Source organism: Candida albicans, chromosome R, assembly GCF_000182965.3.
Source record: "Candida albicans SC5314 chromosome R, complete sequence".
NCBI lineage: Eukaryota > Fungi > Ascomycota > Pichiomycetes > Serinales > Debaryomycetaceae > Candida > Candida albicans.
In genome coordinates this window covers 225,996-247,770 of record NC_032096.1, presented here as the reverse complement: position 1 = coordinate 247,770, position 21,775 = coordinate 225,996, and the positions used below count along the sequence as shown (strand labels likewise).

Genomic DNA, 21,775 nt, shown 5'->3' with positions numbered 1-21,775 from the left:
AGAGAGAGTGCGATTATAATATATTATTTTTTGTATGTGATTGTTGTTGTTGTTGTTGTTGCTTAAAGTGTCACTACTATAGTCAAATATATCACCAATAGATCTAAGGTTTCTTTAATTATAACTACCTACCTAACAACTGACTACTTCTTCTATACACCAAATGTCTTTAATTGAATTTCTGGAACTTGATCAAAAGAATCAACAGATTGGTTAGCAACGGTGTTTTTTGCAACACTTGAAGTAACAATTTCTTCAGTTAGTTTCTTTTGGTTGTCATCGAGATATTTGTTGACAACTTGTTTAAAGCTACTTGCACTTTGCCGTACCAAGACAATCAATTTCTCATGTAAATATAAATTGTCAACTTCATCCACAGATTTAACTAACACGGGAATGATTATAGAATATAATGCCACTTGTTTCTGTTCATCATTGATCACCAATCTTGTAAACAACATTAATATTTCAATGGCAATTTTCAAATCTATATGATTAGTTTCATTTACTCTAGTAATGTGTTTTATTAGATCACTAATCAAAAATTTGACCACCAAATTATTTTCCTTCAGCACGTAAGAAAGTTGTATTAATGATTTAATACACTGAATTCCAGTAGGTGCTGTATCTTTACTTTCCAACAATTGCAACAAAGCATTACTCAATTTTTGAGATTCATCTGCATTTAAGGTTAACCCACCATTAGTCACAAGTATTAACATTGTTATAATAGAATAATTGTTTTCTACTTCAATTTCAAAATACAGACGGATGGTTTTGTAGAAAATATTAATTAATTCAGGAGCACACTCTTTGGTATCAATAACAATTTTTTTCAAAAATGGCACAACCACGGAAATTAGTAATTTATTTCGACTCTCATAAATCTTTGACAAGATATACAACAAACAAGAATATAAATCAGTTCTAACAATTGTCGGGAGTAAATCAATCATTTTCAATAAACTTTCTAAAGCTTTTTTCAAAATTAATAAATTCGCTGCATCTCCAACATGTTTAAGTAACAATTGATTAGTTTCGTTATTGGCATCGTAATCTGAACGTAAAAAGGGTAATATACGGAATAAAGGTAACATGGAAATTCTAATCAACTCAAACAACTTATCAAATCCACATTCCAAATTATCTTGATGGCATTGAACAAATGTTTGGAATAAACTACTAATAATTTCCACAAGAGAACATTGAATTTCGGTGTCATCATCAATTAAAATTAATCTATCGAATAAATCAACAATTTCTCCAAATATTTCATCATTAAATAAAAGTGTAACCAATGTTGGATTTTTAACTAATCTTTTCACTGAAGTCAAAATCTCTGGAACTTTGCGGTTCTTAATTAAAGATTCCATACATTGACTGAACAAAATGAAAAAGAAATTCTGAGCATCACCTGGTAAATATTGATTAATAAATTCATTATCACGTTCCAGTTCTAAACTCAATATACTAATCAAATTTATCCAATAATTACCATAAATCTCCAATTCTCTGCTTGATGATTCACTATATTTCAATGTAGAAAATTCTCGTAACACCAATATCCAAAGTGATGTCAATAATGCTGAATAATTGGTTAATGTCTCTTCAAACTCGGGTTCAATATTTTCTGGATCTTCATAAGAATCAATTTTTAATACTGCCCAACAATTTAAAATTGCCAATTGAATAGATTTTCTACCAAATTCTGACATGCTTTCTAAAAATCCAAAACGAACAAATTTATTGGATGAAATTTCTTCTAATAAATAAATCAAAGTTTTCAAAATTCTTTGCTTTGAATAGAATTTAATTCTTGGAAGATTAATAAATTTGGAAGACACATTGATGGCATTGACAATAACTTTATAATCATTACCAGGACTAAAGCAAGGTATTAATGCACTGATTATTTGTGCTTGTTGTTGTTCCAAAATAGAAACACTTGGATACAATGGATCTTCTAATTCTCCAAATAACGCTAATGATCTATTCAACAATTCAATACCTTTTAATTTTATTTCTGTTATGGAAGAAGTTGATCCTAAAAATGAAAGTTTGACAATATCAGGAATTTTCAGTTTCAATCTTTCGATTAATTGTGAATTCCCCAGTGCTAAATCCAACAAATGATTTAACATTTCATAAATGAACAATTTAAATTCCCAAGATATAGGTTCATTTTTATCCATATCGGAACTTTCATCACCACCAACAATATTTTCAATTTCTTCATCTCTAAAATCAACATTTTGTGCATTCTTCTTTTTTTGACGTTGCAGTAAAGGTAACAATTTTTGTTGATAATTAGTTTCGATAAATGGACCAATCAATTTCTTGGAACTTAATTTGAATAAAGAATTTAATATAGCAAACCAATTTTTGTCTAAACTGCTTTCTAACCATAATTTGATAAATTGTTTCAATTCTAAACAAGGTTTAATATTCATCGATACCCAAAGTAAATTAATAGTATCTTGAGTCAAAATGTCAACACCAAGTATTTTCAATAATTCGTAATAGCATTCATAAGCACCAGAATATAAATCAAAACTAGTATTAAATGGGAAAATTGTATCGGTGGTCAATGAAGTTGGAGAAACACTAGCTAATGAGATTTTCAAATTTTTAGAAATGATTAAATTCAACAAATCTCGGAAAAATGTGATTTCTCCTTCCATTAAATTAGGATCATATATAATCAATTCTTGGAATAATAATAATAATTGTTTATAAACTTCAACATAATCATTTAAAGTTGATAACCCTATTCCATAACTTAATGAAATAATCATGTCTTTTAATTTCAATTTCTCATCGATTTCCCAATCACGTAATGCTGGTCCCAATGAACCAACAAATAATTTCAATAATTTAGTTATTTCGGCAATGGAATTATATTTGGTTTCTAAATTGACTAAAACTTTATTAGACAAATCATAACCAAAAGAATCATTTAAATAATTGGAAAAAATTTTGTTTAAAACGGTTGGTATTAACAGTAAATTATCATGATTAAATTCAAACAATTGTCTCGTGGAAATAATTGTGAAATGATAAACTATAGGATTTGGATCATTCAATAATTGTAAAGAAATATGATAAATGTCGGAAAATCCTAATTTGGTATTTGAATAAATATACGAAAGTGCCAACAAGGAGAATCCTCTTTTGTATGGATTCAGATCAGTTACTATATCATTTATCAAAGTTGTGATTTGTCCACTAACACCATTTTTATCAAGTAATTGGCCCACTAAACCTAAAGTTGAGGCATTGATTTTAATGATTAATTGATCATATTCCATGGGCATTTTTTTAACAATATCAATAATAACAAGTAAAATACTTTCTTCAACAGCAATTTTCTTTTTCACAATATTTGAAATCAATCCATGTAATGTAACAGAAACATTTATTTGTATGGCTTTCAATCTTAAAGGATCAATTGAACTTGATGTTAATGAATTACGTATTTGTTCAAGTAATGAAAATTGAATTTTCGTGCTTAAATAAGGGAAAACCAATTGAAATAATTCAATTGATAAATCAACCAAAGATGTGGTTAAATTGGTCAGATATTTATAATGAGTAGAATAATTTTGTGTTAAAACAATTCCTGGTTCATAATTTATGGAATGATCAACTGACAGAAACGCAATTTTTTCAAAATAATCAAACCATGACCCAGTTTCCAATGAATATTCACTTTCAATAGACAGTTTAGGTAATGGTGTAGTTGCAAAAGTAAAAGTTTTTCTCAACCATTGAGTTTCTTCAATACCAAATTGGAATGGAAATTTAATCAATAATTCATCTATATTCATCGATTCATGTTGTAATTTACTTGTAACCCCAAATGAATAATTATAATCTTCATTCAATACCAAATTATCAGCTATATCGGCAACTTGATTAAGTGTTTTGGATTTAGATTTGGATTTTTCATTGTCTGTTGATGGAATTCTTGAAAATAATTTGGCATCACTAAATACTTTGATTAAAAAAATCACCATATTGGAATTTATTTCATTTTTGAGCAAAGTGGCCAATTTGGTGAAACTTTGGAAAATGATTTTTTTACTGTATAATATGAGACTTATAAATACTCTGTCGGTTGATAATTTATTATTGAATGCATAATTGGTGTAAAGCAAATTACTAAGCATGTTTACATTATAATCCAACTCATTGAAATTAGTATTGTTGAATAAAGTAACGGCACCAACTACTTCAATGTTGCTTTCAAGATATGTCAAATAATTGTATGATTTAGTAAGTAAAAATTGAATTTGTTTTAATGATTCTGGTGTCAATTCAACTGAATTCAAATAATTCAATAAACAAACCAAACTAAAATTTCTCAACATTAAATTAAAAATTACTTCTTTAGTTTGCCCCTCAGGGGTACTGGCACTTATTGAAGTACTCATAAACTGTGAAGTTAATAAACTTTTCCAAAACACAAGAAACTGTGATGAATTTAATTTAACATATTCGGAAAAATTGTGTAAAGTGACAAGTGATGATAATATAATCCAACAACTAGAATTCTTAACCCCTGATTGAGTATTATGTTTTAAACTTTGTGTACAAAAACTCAATACTTTGACTATAGTCAGATTTTGAAGTAACGCAGGATCTGTTTGTTTGATTAATGACAGTAATGCTAAAGAGTAACCCAATAATCTGACAGAGGAAATAGGATTGATGTTTTGATCTCCTCCAGGTGTCTCCTTATCTGAATGTTTGTGTTCTTGATCCACCAATCTAAATGTGTGTAAAATCAATTGATTTATCTCTGCTTGATTATTCTTTGCATATACTAATAACGTTTGAGTTGCATAGCTTCTAATATAGTAATTATTGTTGACAATCAAATTAAGCAATATCCCTCTTATAAATGATGACCCCGTTTCTGACGAACCGTGGGGGAGATCCAATTCTAATTCTTCCTCTTCTTCTCCCACTGGAATATCCTTATTTGTTGGTTTCTCATCTTTTTTCAACGACTCAAAACTGACACCATATGGTAATAACATATCAATTATAAACAACAAAAAATAGGCTTGGTATGGGTTTTGATATGGTTTAATTTCCCAATTAGATACATTTTTCTTTTTCGAACTTTGCTTTGTTTTAAATGAAAATATTTTCGATTCCCGTTTTCTTTGTTTGTTTAAACTTTGAGTTCTAACAAGTTGTTGTTGTTGTTGATGTTGATCTTGTGAAGAAATATCTTCATTATTTGAATCCGGTACAAATTTACCATAAATAAAACTGCAAAGCACTTCATGAGATGCGGAACCAGTCTCTTGCACAATGTATTCTATAACTGTACTCCAATATTTCAAAACTTTATTCCATTCTTGATTCATAAAATGATTTTCCATATTATTTAATTCAACAAATTTTGCTAATATCACTTCTAAAATAAACGTTAAATTATTTGATAAAAATTCAAGATTTTGAAATTGTTCCAATTGTAAATAAAAAATAATTGTTTCTGTGACACTAGCTTGAAATAATGATAATTCTAAACTTGAATTTATAATAGATTCACTATCATGACCCATTAAAGTATTTTTCTCTTTTCTAATATCAACTATAGGTTCACCATTTTCACCAACTTTCATTAAAAGATTGGAATCCCATTGATTATATTCCGGCAAGGGAAAAAGAGTCACAAGATATTCAATGGCATTAAATTTCCCTGTGGGGACAAAATTAATCAATAAATTTGCTAATAATTCAACCATGGCAATTCTGATTTCTTTAGAAAAATTTGATAAACAATAATTGAAAATTTTTTCATTAGTAGTTAATAAATTCATTTGAAAATCATGTTGTTGTTTCATAATAGTTTCTGGTTTCATTTTCGCCCCAGCAGAAGTTGATGATGTTGAAGCAGCAAGAAGCATTTCATAGTTTGTTGAAACCATCAATAACAACAAATTTTTATAACATAACACATAATTTTTCTTTATTAATACATTTGAAGTACATTCAATTTCCATATTATATGATATAGTTTCATTGATAATCCCTTTGGTGACAATTTTCATGAGTTTGGATTGCATTTTATCATCAATATCCAATTTGGTGGCATTTTTTGTAATTGAATTCAACAAAAAAATCAAATTACTATTGATGTTGGGATATTTCTTTAATATTTTGTATAATTGGGTTATTGAAAAATTGATTAATGACCCCAATGAATTAGGGAAATTTTCAAATAAATCAATTAAAATAATAATTGATACTTGAGTTATAGGAGAAAGTTCACCTTTATCATCAATAACCAAATTATTAACCAATTGATTACCCAAATCATAAATTTTAGATGGAATTTTATGTAAAACCAGTATATAATTTTTTGATACTAATCGATAAATATTGAATGAAATTGCTTGTCTAGTTTGTTTTGATTCATTGTTGGGGTTGGTGGTTTCTGTAGTCAGTTTCTTCTTTTTTGTATCTAAGGTGATATTGGCTTTTTCTACAAGTTGATTCAATTGACTTAAATAAATCAAATAATCGGACTCTTGAATTGATTTGGTTTCATTTTCATTAGATAATTTTGCACTTAAACTAGTCAAATAGTTAAAAACTTCCAGTTTTTCAAAACGATCAAGTATTTGATCAAAATTTTCCATCTTTGAAAAGTTGATATAGGATAAGGGGGAGTATTCAAATGAAACTAGTAGTAAAAGTAAAAGTAAAAGTAAGAGTGAAGAAAAAGTTTGAAAATGAATTGAACAAACTCAACTGAAAGATTTAACCTTTTTTTTTTATGCGTGTTCAAATTTATTGTTATTGTTGTTGTTGTTGTTGTCGTTGTTGTTTTGTATACTAAATTCATTTACATACAGTACATAGCAGATTACTCTTTACATTCTTAAATGTTTCATAGATTTTGATTTCTCAATATTACTTCTTTTAGATGGGGTAGGAGAACCTCTAATAGAAGGTAAGTCCACAAATCTTTTACTATACGATAGTCTTTTATCCTTTGTAATTGTTCCATCGTTATTGTTGTTGTGAGATCTATCAGTAGTAATTGAAGTATCTAATTGAGTAGTTGATGGAGATTTCAATATTTTCGATGAAGGTTTAGGACTTGGTGGAGATTTATTTGAAGAAGAAGATAAAGAGAAATTACCTAAAAAGGCTTCAATATCCATTGTCAAATTTTTAAGTTTTCTTAATGAATCGGATTTTTTTATATTGGATTGTTTTTGGTTTTCAGCATCTCTTATTTTATTTGGTGGTGGTGTTGATTTAAGCATTTCTTTAAAACTAATCATCAGGACATCAGCTTGTTGTTGTTGTTGAATATCATTTTCAATTTTTTGACTTTCTAGAGTTTCAATTTTCCTATTAAGATCTTTAATTTGATTTTGATAATTGGTTATATATAATTGTTTTTCAATATTAAGTTTCCTTTCACGTTCATAATCACTTTCTAATAAAGCTAACTTTTCTAAAAGATGATTATTGAATTTCTGTTGATCTTCATATTTATTAGTTTTTATTCTATCTTCATTTTCCATTGAATCATTCATGATTTCTGTTTTAACTAATTGGGACGTTAGATTATGAATGATCTCATCTTTTTCGTATAATTTAGTATTGGTTGATTCGTGTAAATTATTTAATTCCGAAGTGAGATTAATGACTTTGGTATTTGCTTGTGCTAATTCCTGTTTTTTAAGATCTAATTGTTCAGAAAGTTGAGTTTTGGTATTCTCTAATTCGAGTAATTCATCTTCTAATGCTCGTTCTAGTTCTTTTGAAGAATCTTGAAATTCATTTAGTACTGCTTCCAATTCTAATACTTTTTCTATTAGTTCATCTTTTGAAAGAGTTTGTAATTGAGTTGAAGTTGACATAGTGGTGGTGTTATATATATATATATAGGGAAATCACGCAAAATGAAAGCTAAACGATCTAGAGAGATGGAGTAAACATTGTTGTAGTTGTTATGTTTATGTTTTTTTTTTTTTGTATTGTTTTGATTTTTTGTTTTCTCTCACCCTCTCTCTATCTACTAGCCACACCACCAACATCTACAACTGCTTTTAATCTGTTACTAGAAGTATAAAACTTTTTTATGAAACTAACTGTTTTGTTTATTATTTATTAATTATTAAATTTATATGGGAAATGTTACTGCAAAATGTATACACTGTAATTATAATAACAACAATATTAAAGTAAAAATAAAAAAAAAAGCATTATGGTACATAAATAGCATTAGTGCAGGGTGGGTGGGTAATACAATTCAAGTTGAATTAGAATAAGCAACTGCTTTTCAACCATCACTTCAAGTTAAATAAAAAAATAGTATTAACCTATTGTTCCTTTTTCTTTTCATCAGCAGAATCTTCACTATCTTCATCTTCATCTTCATCATCACTTCTTTCATCTTTACTAACCCCAGTGAAAACATATCTGTATAAAATTCTGAAAATCAATACTAACCAATAAAAGTTGACTAATTGTAAGGCAAAAATCAAGAAAAAAGTGATTGGCTGTGAGATCCAACATTTATATTGTTGAGTGATCCAATTCAATTCGAAATCACCAACGGTTCTGAATTCAGTTAAAACCGACCATAATATTTGTAAATTGATATAATGTCTCAAATAAATCCAAACGCCAATAAATATAACGAAAAATGGACCGGTAATGGGAGATTCCAAATAATTCAAAGTTTTCGATAATGCCAAAAAGAAATCAGATATATCCATAGTAATATAAACAGCCAATCCCATCCAAGTGAAATGGAATCTATAAGAACACCAAATCAACGCTATAGTGATAATATGATGCAAGACTAATTCTTTGAAATCTTTTCTTGGTTTTTCCAATTGTAAAATTAAAACTACTGATTGTTGGACCCAAAATGCTGCTTGACCAAGATAATAAATTTTGAAATAAATATCATGAGTCTTGTGTGGATAATTTATATAAAATTGAGTGGTATTAAAATACCATAATGGTAATCTTCTCATAATCCATAAACCAAATGGACCAGTAATACCATAATAAAACATGGCATAAGTTTGTTCTAAAAATCTCTTCTGTTTGGCTTCTTTTTTAATACCAAACCAAACACTAATTGGACGTAAAACACAACACATCATGAATTCTCTCAAAAAAGTGAAAAAAATAGCATAAAATCCAACAAATTTGAAATCGTTACCTCCTTTACCATATTGATCAGTACCAGGGATATGATAAGATGGAATAATCATATCTTCTAATACTTGATGAACTTTTCCTGAAGGTGATGAAAGATAATATGTACCAAAAGCCATGAGTAAAACAATCAAAGGAATAATCCAAGTGTGTCTATAAGTTAATTCTCTAAACCCAACATATAATTTATGAACAATTGCTGAATCTGTAGTTGAATTGTCTTGTAATTCTTTCAATCTGGCAATAGATCTTCTTCTCAGAGACCTCGTGGTTGGCATGGTTGATAAAGATGCAGATGTGTCACCAACGTCTATTCTACCAACAGATGAAGAACGATGACGAATTGGGTTTTCGTGTGGAACACCAAGTGAAGATGATGACGATGACATTTAGATTAAATATCAAAAATTACTACCTGATTAATTCAAATACTTTAAACCTAAAAAAAGTAAAACTAATAACAAAGTAATTAGTGTTGTGGTTTTGGGTATATTTTTTTGGTGGAGAGGAATTTGTAGATTTATTATATATGTTGATTGATTGATTGGGAAATTAATTTAGTTGGGACAGAGACACTAATACACTGAGACACTGAGAGACACTGAGAGATACTGAGAGAGAGAATGCAAAAAAAAAAAAATTTCAGTTCAGTCGTGTCATCAGTTCAAAGCAAAAATGTCAAGAAATCACAAAAACACGAAGAAATGAATGTTGCCTAAGTCCATCCTTTTCTATATCTATTTAATAGGCATGCAAAACAAATGTTAATAATGATCATACCAAAGCAACTAAATGGGTGAGCAGGCAGTTGTATATTATCAATTCAAAGGTTTGGGTCATACTTTTGCAGAGATAGAAAAAAACACCAAGAATGTTCGTGTTGCAAAAATTTTATCAAACCAGAAAAAAAATAGGAGTAATAATTGTGTCGTTTAACACTACCTCCAAACAGGACAAAAAAACACGACATTGCCAACATTTGCAAACATCATCTTACATATGTCAATGGGAAAGCAGGAAACCAAGAAGTTGGGTATCATGGCGCAACACCTAAGAGTAGGGGTGACGTGGCGTGGGCAAAGTTTATTTTAACTTGAATTATCAAAAAAATTCAAGCCCCATATATTAAACAAATTCAATTGATAAGTTGTAGTCTATAGTAATGGAACCTTTATATAAAACAGTGTGTAGTTTATTTCAAGGTTTTTTTTTTACAACCAAATTTTGTCTTAAATTTTGGTGAAAATGAAGACTGGGAAAAGAAAAATGGCAACTTAAGCAAAAGAAAAAAAAAACAAGCTTAAAATAAACCCTCAGTTTAACTAACAAATAGACAGCAATAACGGCTGAATAACCCTTCTATAATAATGTCATCAGATTGGGAAGAACTACGAACTGAAACAGGAGAGGTTTATTATTATAATTATAAAACCAATGAGACCAGTTGGACTTTTCCTGAGACAGAAGAAACTTTACCTGTTTCTGAAAAACAGGAAACCATCACCACATCAACTACTACGGGTAAATGGGAAGAATATACTACAGATGATGGGAAAAAGTATTATTATAATGCAATTACTGGAGAAACAACATGGGAAAAACCAAATGAGATAATAGAAGAAGAATTATCAAATGAAAAACTAGCAGAAAAAACTGAACTTAGTGAATTGGATAAAACTTTAAAATCAAAACCTGTAGAATTGACAGGTCCAACTTCTAAAACCGACAATGAAGCCAAACAATCATTTTTGAAATTATTATCAGACAACAAGGTAAATTCTACTTGGTCTTTCCAAGCAGTAATGGAAAATCTTGTGGATAAGCCCGAGTATTGGTCTGTTAAAGACCCAGTGACAAGAAAACAACTTTATGAAGAATATTTGGTATCGAAATTCCAAAGTGAATTATCCAATAAATCATTATTATTAGAAAATTTCAAACGCAATTTCAATGAAGAATTAAGGAAATTGGAAGCTAAGAATTTAGTGACTTATAATACTCGATGGATCACTATTAAGAAATTATGGATTGATCAAGATAATCCAATTTTCAAACATTCAATGATGCTGGATTCTGAATTGGCAGCAATATTTTATGAATATACTGATAAATTAAGAGAACAACATGAAAAACTTTTACAAACCAAGAAAAATCAAGCATTGATTGAATTATCAACATATTTACGACAAGTTAATTCATCATTAGTGGAAAAATCTCAAACTTGGGAATCACTTTATGAAAATTTAATTAATGATTCACGATTTCAAAGTAATAAAAATTTCCAAAATTTAACTAAATTGAATATTCTACAATTATATGAAAATGAGATTTTCCCACGGAGAATTGATGATATTAAATCACAAATAACCGTGATATCGAAAATAAATTATCGTAATGATCGTAAGGCACGTGAGAGTTATAAGAAATTGTTAGGTGAATTAGAAATTGATGCTGATACTGAATTTAAAGACATTATAGATAAGATTGAGAATAATGATGCTTTTATTGAGATTTGTGGAAGAAATGGATCTAGTGCATTAGAATTATTTTGGGATATCGTTGATGAGAAGAAACAAATATTAAAAGTTAAAAAGAATTTAGTTGATTCGGTGATTTCCACTATGAAGAATGGAAACACTTATGATGAAAAAATGTGGGAATCCTTGGAAACATTTTCTAATGCCTTGAAATCAACAAGAGATGAAAGATTAGCAAATCTTGATCTAACATTAGGAGATGGTGGTAAAGGAAAAGAAATAACCATGATTTATACACTGTTGAAGGAAGAATTTGAATTGAAAAAACAACAAGAACGAGAAAAATACCTTAAAAAAATGGATGAAGATATAGCGAAATTAGCTCGATGGATTTATGATAATGATAGAAATTTAGGAGAAAATTTCTTACGTATGGAAGGGACAAGATTTGTTATTTCTAATAGAGTAAATTATGAAGATGAATATGAAAAATTACTGAAATTTGATCAATTTAAACCGTTAAAACAATATGAAATAGAATTATCAACAACTAAAATTACGAAAAAAATCATTGAAGAATTTGTTTCTGAATACAATAAACATGCTTCAAGGAAAAGACAATCAAGTATTACTTCAGAAACTAATAAAACTGGTGACAAGAGATTGAAAACTGGTGTAGCCACTGTATTAAATTATTAACTTAATTTATTAACTTAATTTATTTATATAGTCGTGTAATATGGACAAAAAAATATGTCTTTTTGTTGTTGAAAGTTGAAAGTTGAATAGATTTTCTTTTTCCCGCGAGTGAGTGAACCAACAGCGAAACTTTTAGCAAAAAGATCAACTTACCTCCACCAGAGTTAATAAAACCTCTTATTCAATTCAATTCAATTCATACTATTATATAAATACTATCTAATCACCATCAATGGTACGTAATTTCACTAGCACACTTTTTGAAGAGTTGGGCACTTTTCTTACTAACACTTTCCTGTTCTTTCCTTTTTCTTAGTCACAATCATTAAAACCTTATCTTACGGCCGTTCGAGCATCACTTACCGCTGCTATATGTTTAGAAGATTTTTCTTCTCAATTAATTGAAAGACATAATCGACCAGAAATAGAGGTTGATTCCAAATCATGCCATAATCCCGAATTAATTTTAAATCCCATGATTATTGCTCGTAATGAAAATGAAAAAATTTTAATTGAATCAAGTATAAATTCAATTCGAATTCTGATTAAAATTAAACAAGCTGATGAAATTGAAAATATTTTAGTTCATAAATTTACTAGATTTTTAACTAGTAGAGCAGAAAATTTTTTTATATTAAGAAGAACTCCGATAAAGGGATATGATATATCATTTTTAATTACAAATTTTCATACTGAACAAATGGTTAAAGATAAATTAGTTGATTTTATTATTGAATTTATGGAAGATGTTGATAAAGAAATTAGTGAAATGAAATTATTTTTGAATGCAAGAGCTAGAATTGTTGCTGAATCATTTTTGATTCCCTTTGATTAAAAAATGATGGGGGAGATAAAATAGTTTATTATACATAGTTATACATTTAAAAAAATTGAAATATTACACATAAACATATACAATATATTACGTTATAAAGATTTGATTTCTAAAGTTGTATCTCTCTAATCATTTACAGAAAAACTGACACATAGTTGATCATTTGGTTAGTTCGGGTGATTTTACTGGACTTTTAGAAGTTGTACCACTCATATTCTTATTCTTTGGTGATAATCCTTGAGCATTAGACATTGGTGATCCTTTATTAGAATTCCCCACATTAGAATTATTATTATTATTATTATTCAATGGTGGTGTATACATATTTTGAGGAGAACTTAATGGTGATTCTCTAATTGGCGCTCTTATTCTTTGTTGAGTAGTAGCAGTAGCAGTAGTAGTAGTAGTGATTGTTGATGTAGAATTTTGTGGTGGACTAGCTCCTGCCGGTGAATGTGACATTTGAAAATGTTGTATCAGGGATAAACTATCCAGAACATTAGGAAGAAGTGAAGGAACGTTAATATTATCATAAATTAATCCCGGGATATTTGTCAAAACTAAATCTAAATCTGCTAATGCTTCAGCAGCTTGATCAAAACCTTTTGAAGAAATTTTTAAAATCCAACGATAATTTAAAATTTGATCACGATAAAAATCAGTTTCTTCCTTTGTGGATGAAGACATTAATAAAATTGCCGCAAATGTACCAATTAATGTAAAATTTGAAGTTGCTGAACAATGCCAAAATGAATGAATATGTTCTTGTTTCAAATCTCGAACAAATTCAATTGATGCCATTAATCTTGTTTTGGCAGCACTACGACAAACACCAACTAATTCTGGTGATGGTGGATTGCCAGCTTTAGTTTGATTGAAAATTATGGTGGTGATTTTCCTATGTAATGTCAATTCAGTGGCAAAATATGCCAATTGAAGAAATCCATTAGAACATAATTTTCTAGGTTGTACAGAACTCATTTGTAATTCAATAGGTAAAGATCTAAACCAATCCCGTAATCTTAATTGTAAAGGTTTAGCTAATTTTAATACTTGATCAATTTCCGTGATTTCTTTCATAGCTTTCATAGAATAAAATTGATTTAAAATATCCGATAAAATTTTTGATAATTCAATTAAATGAATGAAAATTTTTTTCCCATTATCAATATCGGATGAACCTTCTTTTAAATCTCCATCACCATGTTTCTCGGGGAAATCTTGATCATATAAAGGTAACACCATCCAATTTGATTCATTTATATGTGAAGGCCGAGCCAATTTAAGTGATAACCATTTATCTTCTAAATATACTGCCCATGCTAATCGTTTCCGTAATCCTCGTTCCCATTTAGGTAATTTCCAATCATTACAATCTAATCCAAGTCCTAATTCTTCTGCTAATGATACTATTTGTGAACATAAAATCCATTCAGAATAATCCGCATCTCCAGTGGCAACACTATTGCTATGATTAGAATTACTACTACCTCCACCTTGTTGTCGCAGCCCGTCATTGGATGATTTACAATTAATAATATGTTTACATTGTAACAATAATAATCCTGCTTGAACAGCACTTAATTTTGGTCGTTTTAATATTTCCAACATATAATTATTTAACCCAATTTTAAGTATCATTTCGACATTTGGTTTTGGGAAACGATTTAATTGAGGATCATAATCCCACCATTGTATAGCTAATACATAAACTGCTGCCAATAAAGGAGCACTAAATTCTCGATGAGTACGAGAATATTTTTCAATGAAAACTTTTTTATGAATTATAGGATATGAAGGATGAATAATTCGAAAATATAAATCAACTAATATTTGACCATGGGGTGATATAAATTTTTCAATTGTATCAACATCATTCGACATTGTTTGATAAGATTGAGGTGATTGATCTTCTTTTAAAATAAATTGAACCGTATCACTAACTTTTCTTAATGAAACTAAATTATTTAGACTAACTTGCTCAATTTTGTTGTTACTATTGTTGTTTCTTGCGGTGGTCGTGCTCTCATTTCCATTTGCCATTTGATGCTCATGGGATTTGATTATTGAATTTAATAAATTGATATCAAATACTGAAGATGTGGGCCCAACATAAAAACTTGATCGAGGAAATTGCAATGATAAAGTTCTTTTCAATAATGAATTATTCATGGCTGAATAATCTTGTATAGGAGATACCTCACGAATAGCAACATCAGGTGGAACAATAGTTGATCCATTTGATAATAAACTGGTATCCATTATTCTTCCTCGTTTCAATAATTGATCATTATTGGCAGGAGTAGTTGTTTCAGCAAGTTTCCTTTTCGGTGCTTGATCAGTATATGTACATGTTACTTGTTTAGCTTCACATTGGACACAATTATTAGTATTGGGTACTAAGACACATTTAATTTTCCGTTTCCGACATTGATCACACGGACGTTTTTGTTTATTTGATTTTGAAGACGAAGACGAAGAAGAAATTGTAGGGTTGGGAGTGACTTGATGAGATGATGATGAAGGAGAATTCAGATTTATATATTGATGATGATGATGTTGTTGTTGTTGATTTTCTTGATCGTCATGTACATTATGTTGATTTTGAATAGTTTGCATAATTGATGATGTATTATAAGAAGGGTTTAAACCTGAATTGTTGTTGTTGTTGTAGTGGTTATTACTATGGGTAGTGGGGATATTTGGTAAATCCAAATTGGCCAAATAAGAAGCTGTTTGTGGTAACATATGTGGGGTCCAATTTTGATCCATAAAATTTGGTGATTGATTATCCATTTGTTGAAAAAAATTATTTGTAGAATTAGATTCGGGTAGATATAATTGCTCATAATTAGGATAATTTGTATTATTATTATTACTGTTKGGTGTTATTATTATTATTATTATTTAAAGATTGTTCATTATGATGAGGGGAGGAGACATTAGGGGAGTTTTTATTAATATTACTATTCTTAATATTATTCCTAGCATTATTCTTAGTGGTATTACTAGTAGTAGTAGTAGTAGTATTAGTAGTATTAGTAGTATTAGTTATATCATTATGCTGTAGACTCAGATGTCTCGAATGATTATGTTGTTGTTGCTGGTTATCCATAGTTTCAATATCTCCAATCTAAACAATCAAATAGTGTAGCAGAATACCCTTTCAAATAAACGAAATGAAGAATAATAACCCCCAATATAATATATTGTATATATACGAAGTAAAGTGTATATATATATGGAGACTAAAAAGATTTTCCAAAGGAGATGAAAAAAAAAAAAAAATAAACCCACAAACAAACAAACAAACAAACAAAAAGCAAGAGAGAGAGAAAGAGAAAGAGAAAAAAGAGATAGTGAGATAATAATAAAGTAGAAGAGAGTGAGAAAATATGCGTGTACCGGTGAACAAAAGAAAAAAAAATTTTTTGTAAAGGGATTTCATTGCCGCTCTCTCTCACTACATAAACACTACCTACCTCCAGTTTTTTTTTTCCTGCATATCAGGCACTACTACTAAAAAAACTGTTAACCCTCGAAGACAATAAATGCAGGAGGAGGAGGAGGAGAAGGAAGACAAGAAGAGCTGTAAACAGAAGGTAAACTAAAGAGAGTAAAGAAAAAAAACGGCAACCACTCAAAAATAAATAACAACCATTTCATATCAATTTCCAAACCTCATTTAAGAACGTTCCTTTTTGTTAGAGAATAAACTCATTTCTGCTTCTTCTCCTTCTCCTTCTTTTTATTGTTAGTATTAGTGTTTGTAATTAATTTTTAGCTTTTTTTTTGATTCTGATATTGATCTCGAAAACGCTTTCATTACATTTCCATTCCTTTATAGCTTTTACATATAATCCAGTTCTTCATCCTTTTTGTATTCTAGATCATAGTATATTCATACATTTGACCTTAATTCAGTTAATTTGATCTATTGAAATGAAATGTTAATTAGGAGACAACTTTAATAAACTTTGAAACTCGATACAAAAAAAAGACAGAAAACGTAACCAAAAGTTATTTCATTATTCAAGTTGAAAAAATCACCCAAAGAAAAAAAAATATACATATACTACATATCGCAACACGTTAAATTATTTTATTTATTTATAATTATTTGATTCCTAACAATATCTACCAATTGTGTCATTAAGTGAACTTACAATATGAGTAGAGGTGGCGGTTATAACAGCTCATATAAAGGCAAAAGGGGAGGTTATCAAGGTAATTGGAATAATGGACATGGCAATAATAATAATAATAATAGTAACAATGGTCCCTATAAGAAATCACTGTCCAATTATAAAGGTAATGGCAAACCACAAACAGATACCTACAACGGTTATCAAGGGAAAAATAACAACAATTACAACAGCAACGGAGGTAACAAATGGAATAGAAATAACAATTATCAAAATAATCAATCCCCAAATTCCTATTCTCGCGGAGGAAACTATAGTCCCAATAATAACCTGTCTATTGAGCCAATAATTGAAGAAAATGTGGATGATTCCAATAATAACAAGATTTTCAAATATTTAAATAATAATCTTAAAGATTATAAAAAATCAATTCCTCAAGAATCAGCCAATGTACGAGAAAATCATATTAAAAATCGAATAAATAATGATATTATTGTTGAATATAGAGCCATATGTCGATTTTTCTTAATGAATTTTGATAAAATAGAATTTGTTGATGTTAATCGACATTCAATTCAAAATTATTTACAATTAATTGTTGATGAAAGACATATAGATATGGAAGAGCATTTTAAACAATTTACTTTATTGGATTATATGGTACAAATGGTGAAAGATGCATTTAAATTACAAAGACATATAGTATTTGATGGAGTTACTGAAGAAGAATATAATAAATGGAAACTGGAACAAGATGCATTGGAAAAATCAAAAACAGGAGCACCAAAAATAACATTTGCTGATGAACCATTTGAATTTGATGAACAATTGATTGATTTTGAAGAAGCATTTGAAGAAGATTTTAATAAAGAGAACAGCAACGGTAATGCTAATAACGGCGACAATAATAGTAATGATAAATCAATTGATACTAATGGTAATAAACTGGGAACAAGTATAAGTGTTTTACCTACAGTAATTGAAGAAAATGAAACAGATTCATATATACCCTCAACATCAAAGTTTAATCAACATCAACAAGAACAAAAATCGACAGTTGAAACATCTTGGGATTCATATAGACCATCGACTCGTAAGACACCAGTATCAAGTAGTAATGGTTTATTTGTTAGTGATTCCGAATATTCACCACAAACACAAAGATCAACATCTAGTTTACCATCTCAATCTAATTCACAACAACAACAACAACAACAACAGTCATCATCACCATTATCGTCACAGAACCAAAACAATCAATACAACCAACAGAATCTACAATCCACATCTACAGGGCGTCAATTACCACCTACAGGACCAAAAAAATATCAAACTTCACCTCCACAATCAAATTCTTCAAATTATTCACCATCATCATTATCACAACCATCACATTATCGTCCAACAGAACCTAGATTTGAACGACGTATAAGAGATTATCAAACAGATGAACAACCATCCGAAGAAGAAAAATTATTAATTGAAAGAAGAAAACGACAAAAATTTGAAGAGAAAAAAGCATTATTAGGTAAAGTATTCAATGACAAAAATGATGACAATAATAACCAGGATAACAATAACCTGGATAATGACTCAGACATAGTTACAATAACTCCAGATGATTTATTTTATCAACTGAAGAAGAAAAGAAAAGTTGAAGTTGATAATGTAAAAGATATTGATTATAAAACATTTATTGAAAGATTGAAATCTTATGATCGAAAGAAAGATAAAACTAAACCTAAAAAAGATGGATCAACCAAATCAGTACATCCTAGATATGTTGATAGAAGGATTATGGAAGTACCTAATAAGTTTAAAAAAGTCCTTGCATTAATAGATTAATCTGAAATGGGTTTGTTCCGGGTTCACAAATCATATCCTGAATATGGGAATAAAGCAATATTCATAGCAGATAGCAGACTGGAAAGAATAATTTCAATCAAATCCACCACATATTTTGGATAGATTTACCGGTTTAATAATCTTTTCAATCTAATTTCTTGGTGTATAAACAGGTTCAATAATGTCATTGACTTCTTTTCTTTTTAAAGAAGTAAAAAGTTTACTTATGAATCGTTCACTAATTAACGATGCATTTTTACATATCAACAGTATGAAAATATAATATTAGAACATCATTTGTATAACATACTTTTTTTTTTTTAATTATATTATGAGTAATAAGTTATAACTTGAAATATAATTGTATATTTATCAACAATTTTAGGACGTGTAGAATCAACTTCTAACATTTCTCTGAAGCTTTGATACTTTTGTTATACTTATAGATATCTAAAATCCATATTATCATGATTTGGACACATTGATACAAACAAAATTACCACAACAATTACTCCCATCTTAAAAAACCCCTTTATGTTAAACTTTTCATTTGATTCAATTGATTTAATATTTCAATATTTTCAATCGTGAAATTAATCCCATTAATTTCATAAATATCAATAGGTTGAATTTTTTCACCATCATAATATCCATCAATATTAATGATTGTTCCTTTATTTATAATTTCAATTGATAATATATCTTCCAATATATCAAATACATCAATCTTAACCAAAGACTCCTTATTTGTTGACGATTCTGCTACGGTGGGTATTTTATCAATTATTAGACATGATTCATTAGGGATATATTTTATGACTTGACATAATATTCGAATTCTTTGTGGGTTAGATATAGAAATATCGGGGAATATCAGGGATAAATCACCAGGATTTAAAATTAATTTTGTCATAACAAATGGTAATTAGTGGACTAAAAAGGATACATTAATTTAGAATTAGGTATATTGTGACAAAGTGTAAACAAGAAGAAGAAGAAAGCTGTATATAATACGAGAGGGGTCTGGTCTAAGTCGATTGTTGTTGTTAATACCATAATAGTGATGGGTAGTGTTTTGTGAAATCTTTGTGTGTCTCATCAGAGTTGATTAACGCGACAAAAAATTATTTTTTTTTTAAAAATTCCAAATTGGTATAATTACACGACTAACAAACAAACAATAATAATAATATTAATCGTTTACTACTACTACTACCCGAGAAGAAAAGAAAAAAAAAATTCTGATGATGTAAGCATGTAAGCATGTAAGATGTAAAATGTAAGACGAATTAAATTAAATTTAATTAAATCAAACATTTCCCTTTTTTTTAGATCAGCATTGAAATTCATTTTAACGATATTTAAATGAAATGCATAAAACATTAAAGTTCAATTTTAAATCTTCTTTCAAGTCAAGGGGACAAACGTAGATCATCATTCATTCATTAGCCCAATGTTCAAGATGCTTAAAGTTAATGAATGAATAAATAAATAAATATATAAATAAAGGGTACTATAGTCTATTAGCAAGAGTAAGTACAAATCTAATTATAACAATACTCCTCTGTTCGTAAATGCAAGTTTTTGTTGCTTTAATTCTATTTCTTTGTTTATCTTTATTATTCTCCTACCAATTTGATTAGCCAAATCATATGAAAAATTGCTCATGCCCAAAACAGAACGGTTATTAATATTTGACAGGTACGTTATTTTTTTATTATGAAAAAAATACCACCTCATCGATTAAATGGTTTTCCTATTTCTTTTTCGTGCTTTTTCTTGCTTTTCCTTTCTTCTTGTTCCTTCTTTTTTTTATTATCTCCTAACCACCCAACTGGTCTTGGCAATAAGACTAGTCTTAGTAGTAGTGTTACTATTTACTTGGTTGCTCTCTTATTTTTGTGGTGATTGATGTTGTTGATGAATTACACGAATAACCCTCTTCTTCTTCTTTCTATTTCTATTTCTCCGTCTAAGCAACTAGAAGAAGAAGAGTATTACTGTAGTTGGTTGTTGTTGTGGTTCTGAGTGTGTGTCTGTGTGTGTGTTGAAAATAAAAACATCGCTACCATTCCACATGAGCCCAAATGTTTACAAGTCAACATATACGTTTAAAACACGTAATTGCAAAAAATCATATAAACAATTAACTGTAGTAAAAAAAATATCCCCAATAAGTAGATTTGAGCCCGTAGTCTCTCTGTTTAGAATGATGATTAAAATCAACTACTTACTTAAAGTGGTTTAGTTTAACAGCAAATTTCAATTAAAAAGAAATTAAAGAAATTAAATAAAAAATTTGTTAGTGCGCGAGAAACCAAAAAAAAAAAAAAATGAGACTGAGGACTTCGAAAATTCTGCGACTTGTATTAATAATAACAAAAACTTGTACCAAACTCCTACTCTCTTTTTTATATATTCATGAAAAGATCTACTTAAACTAAGCATCAACCTTTTTAATATCGTTAACTATATACTACTACTACTACTACAAGGAGAAGGGGGAAGAAGATACATATCATTATTATAACAACAACGACAACGACAACAACAGCAACAAAAACTAAACT

The 21,775-nt window shown here is 28.8% G+C and overlaps 8 protein-coding genes across 8 annotated transcripts; 3 read left to right on the top strand and 5 right to left on the bottom strand. All coding sequences in view use genetic code 12, as the record gives it.

Annotated features, from left to right (window-relative positions):
• Nucleotides 1–152: 152 nt before the first annotated feature.
• Nucleotides 153–6,656, bottom strand: CAALFM_CR01080WA (uncharacterized protein; the record flags this gene model as incomplete). Its single annotated transcript, XM_712845.1, has 1 exon — nt 153–6,656. One exon carries the CDS (start codon nt 6,654–6,656, stop codon nt 153–155), a length of 6,504 nt encoding a protein of 2,167 aa, XP_717938.1.
• Nucleotides 6,657–6,890: 234 nt separating this feature from the next.
• Nucleotides 6,891–7,892, bottom strand: CAALFM_CR01070WA (uncharacterized protein; the record flags this gene model as incomplete). The annotated part of the gene is made up of 1 exon (XM_712846.1): nt 6,891–7,892. The coding sequence occupies one exon, from the start codon at nt 7,890–7,892 to the stop codon at nt 6,891–6,893; it is 1,002 nt and encodes a 333-aa protein (XP_717939.1).
• Nucleotides 7,893–8,354: 462 nt separating this feature from the next.
• On the bottom strand, nt 8,355–9,593 carry LAG1 (sphingosine N-acyltransferase; the record flags this gene model as incomplete). The annotated part of the gene is made up of 1 exon (XM_712847.1): nt 8,355–9,593. The coding sequence occupies one exon, from the start codon at nt 9,591–9,593 to the stop codon at nt 8,355–8,357; it is 1,239 nt and encodes a 412-aa protein (XP_717940.1).
• A 978-nt stretch (nt 9,594–10,571) lies between these two features.
• Nucleotides 10,572–12,380, top strand: CAALFM_CR01050CA (uncharacterized protein; the record flags this gene model as incomplete). The annotated part of the gene is made up of 1 exon (XM_712848.1): nt 10,572–12,380. One exon carries the CDS (start codon nt 10,572–10,574, stop codon nt 12,378–12,380), a length of 1,809 nt encoding a protein of 602 aa, XP_717941.1.
• A 232-nt stretch (nt 12,381–12,612) lies between these two features.
• On the top strand, nt 12,613–13,215 carry ARC19 (Arc19p; the record flags this gene model as incomplete). The annotated part of the gene is made up of 2 exons (XM_019475507.1): nt 12,613–12,615; nt 12,697–13,215. 2 exons carry the CDS (start codon nt 12,613–12,615, stop codon nt 13,213–13,215), a joined length of 522 nt encoding a protein of 173 aa, XP_019331052.1.
• A 159-nt stretch (nt 13,216–13,374) lies between these two features.
• DAL81 (Dal81p) lies at nt 13,375–16,011 on the bottom strand (the record flags this gene model as incomplete). Its single annotated transcript, XM_712850.1, has 1 exon — nt 13,375–16,011. One exon carries the CDS (start codon nt 16,009–16,011, stop codon nt 13,375–13,377), a length of 2,637 nt encoding a protein of 878 aa, XP_717943.1.
• A 1,373-nt stretch (nt 16,012–17,384) lies between these two features.
• CAALFM_CR01020CA (uncharacterized protein) lies at nt 17,385–19,205 on the top strand (the record flags this gene model as incomplete). The annotated part of the gene is made up of 1 exon (XM_712851.1): nt 17,385–19,205. The coding sequence occupies one exon, from the start codon at nt 17,385–17,387 to the stop codon at nt 19,203–19,205; it is 1,821 nt and encodes a 606-aa protein (XP_717944.1).
• Nucleotides 19,206–19,737: 532 nt separating this feature from the next.
• TEN1 (Ten1p) lies at nt 19,738–20,118 on the bottom strand (the record flags this gene model as incomplete). The annotated part of the gene is made up of 1 exon (XM_712852.1): nt 19,738–20,118. One exon carries the CDS (start codon nt 20,116–20,118, stop codon nt 19,738–19,740), a length of 381 nt encoding a protein of 126 aa, XP_717945.1.
• Between the last annotated feature and the right edge of the window lie 1,657 nt (nt 20,119–21,775).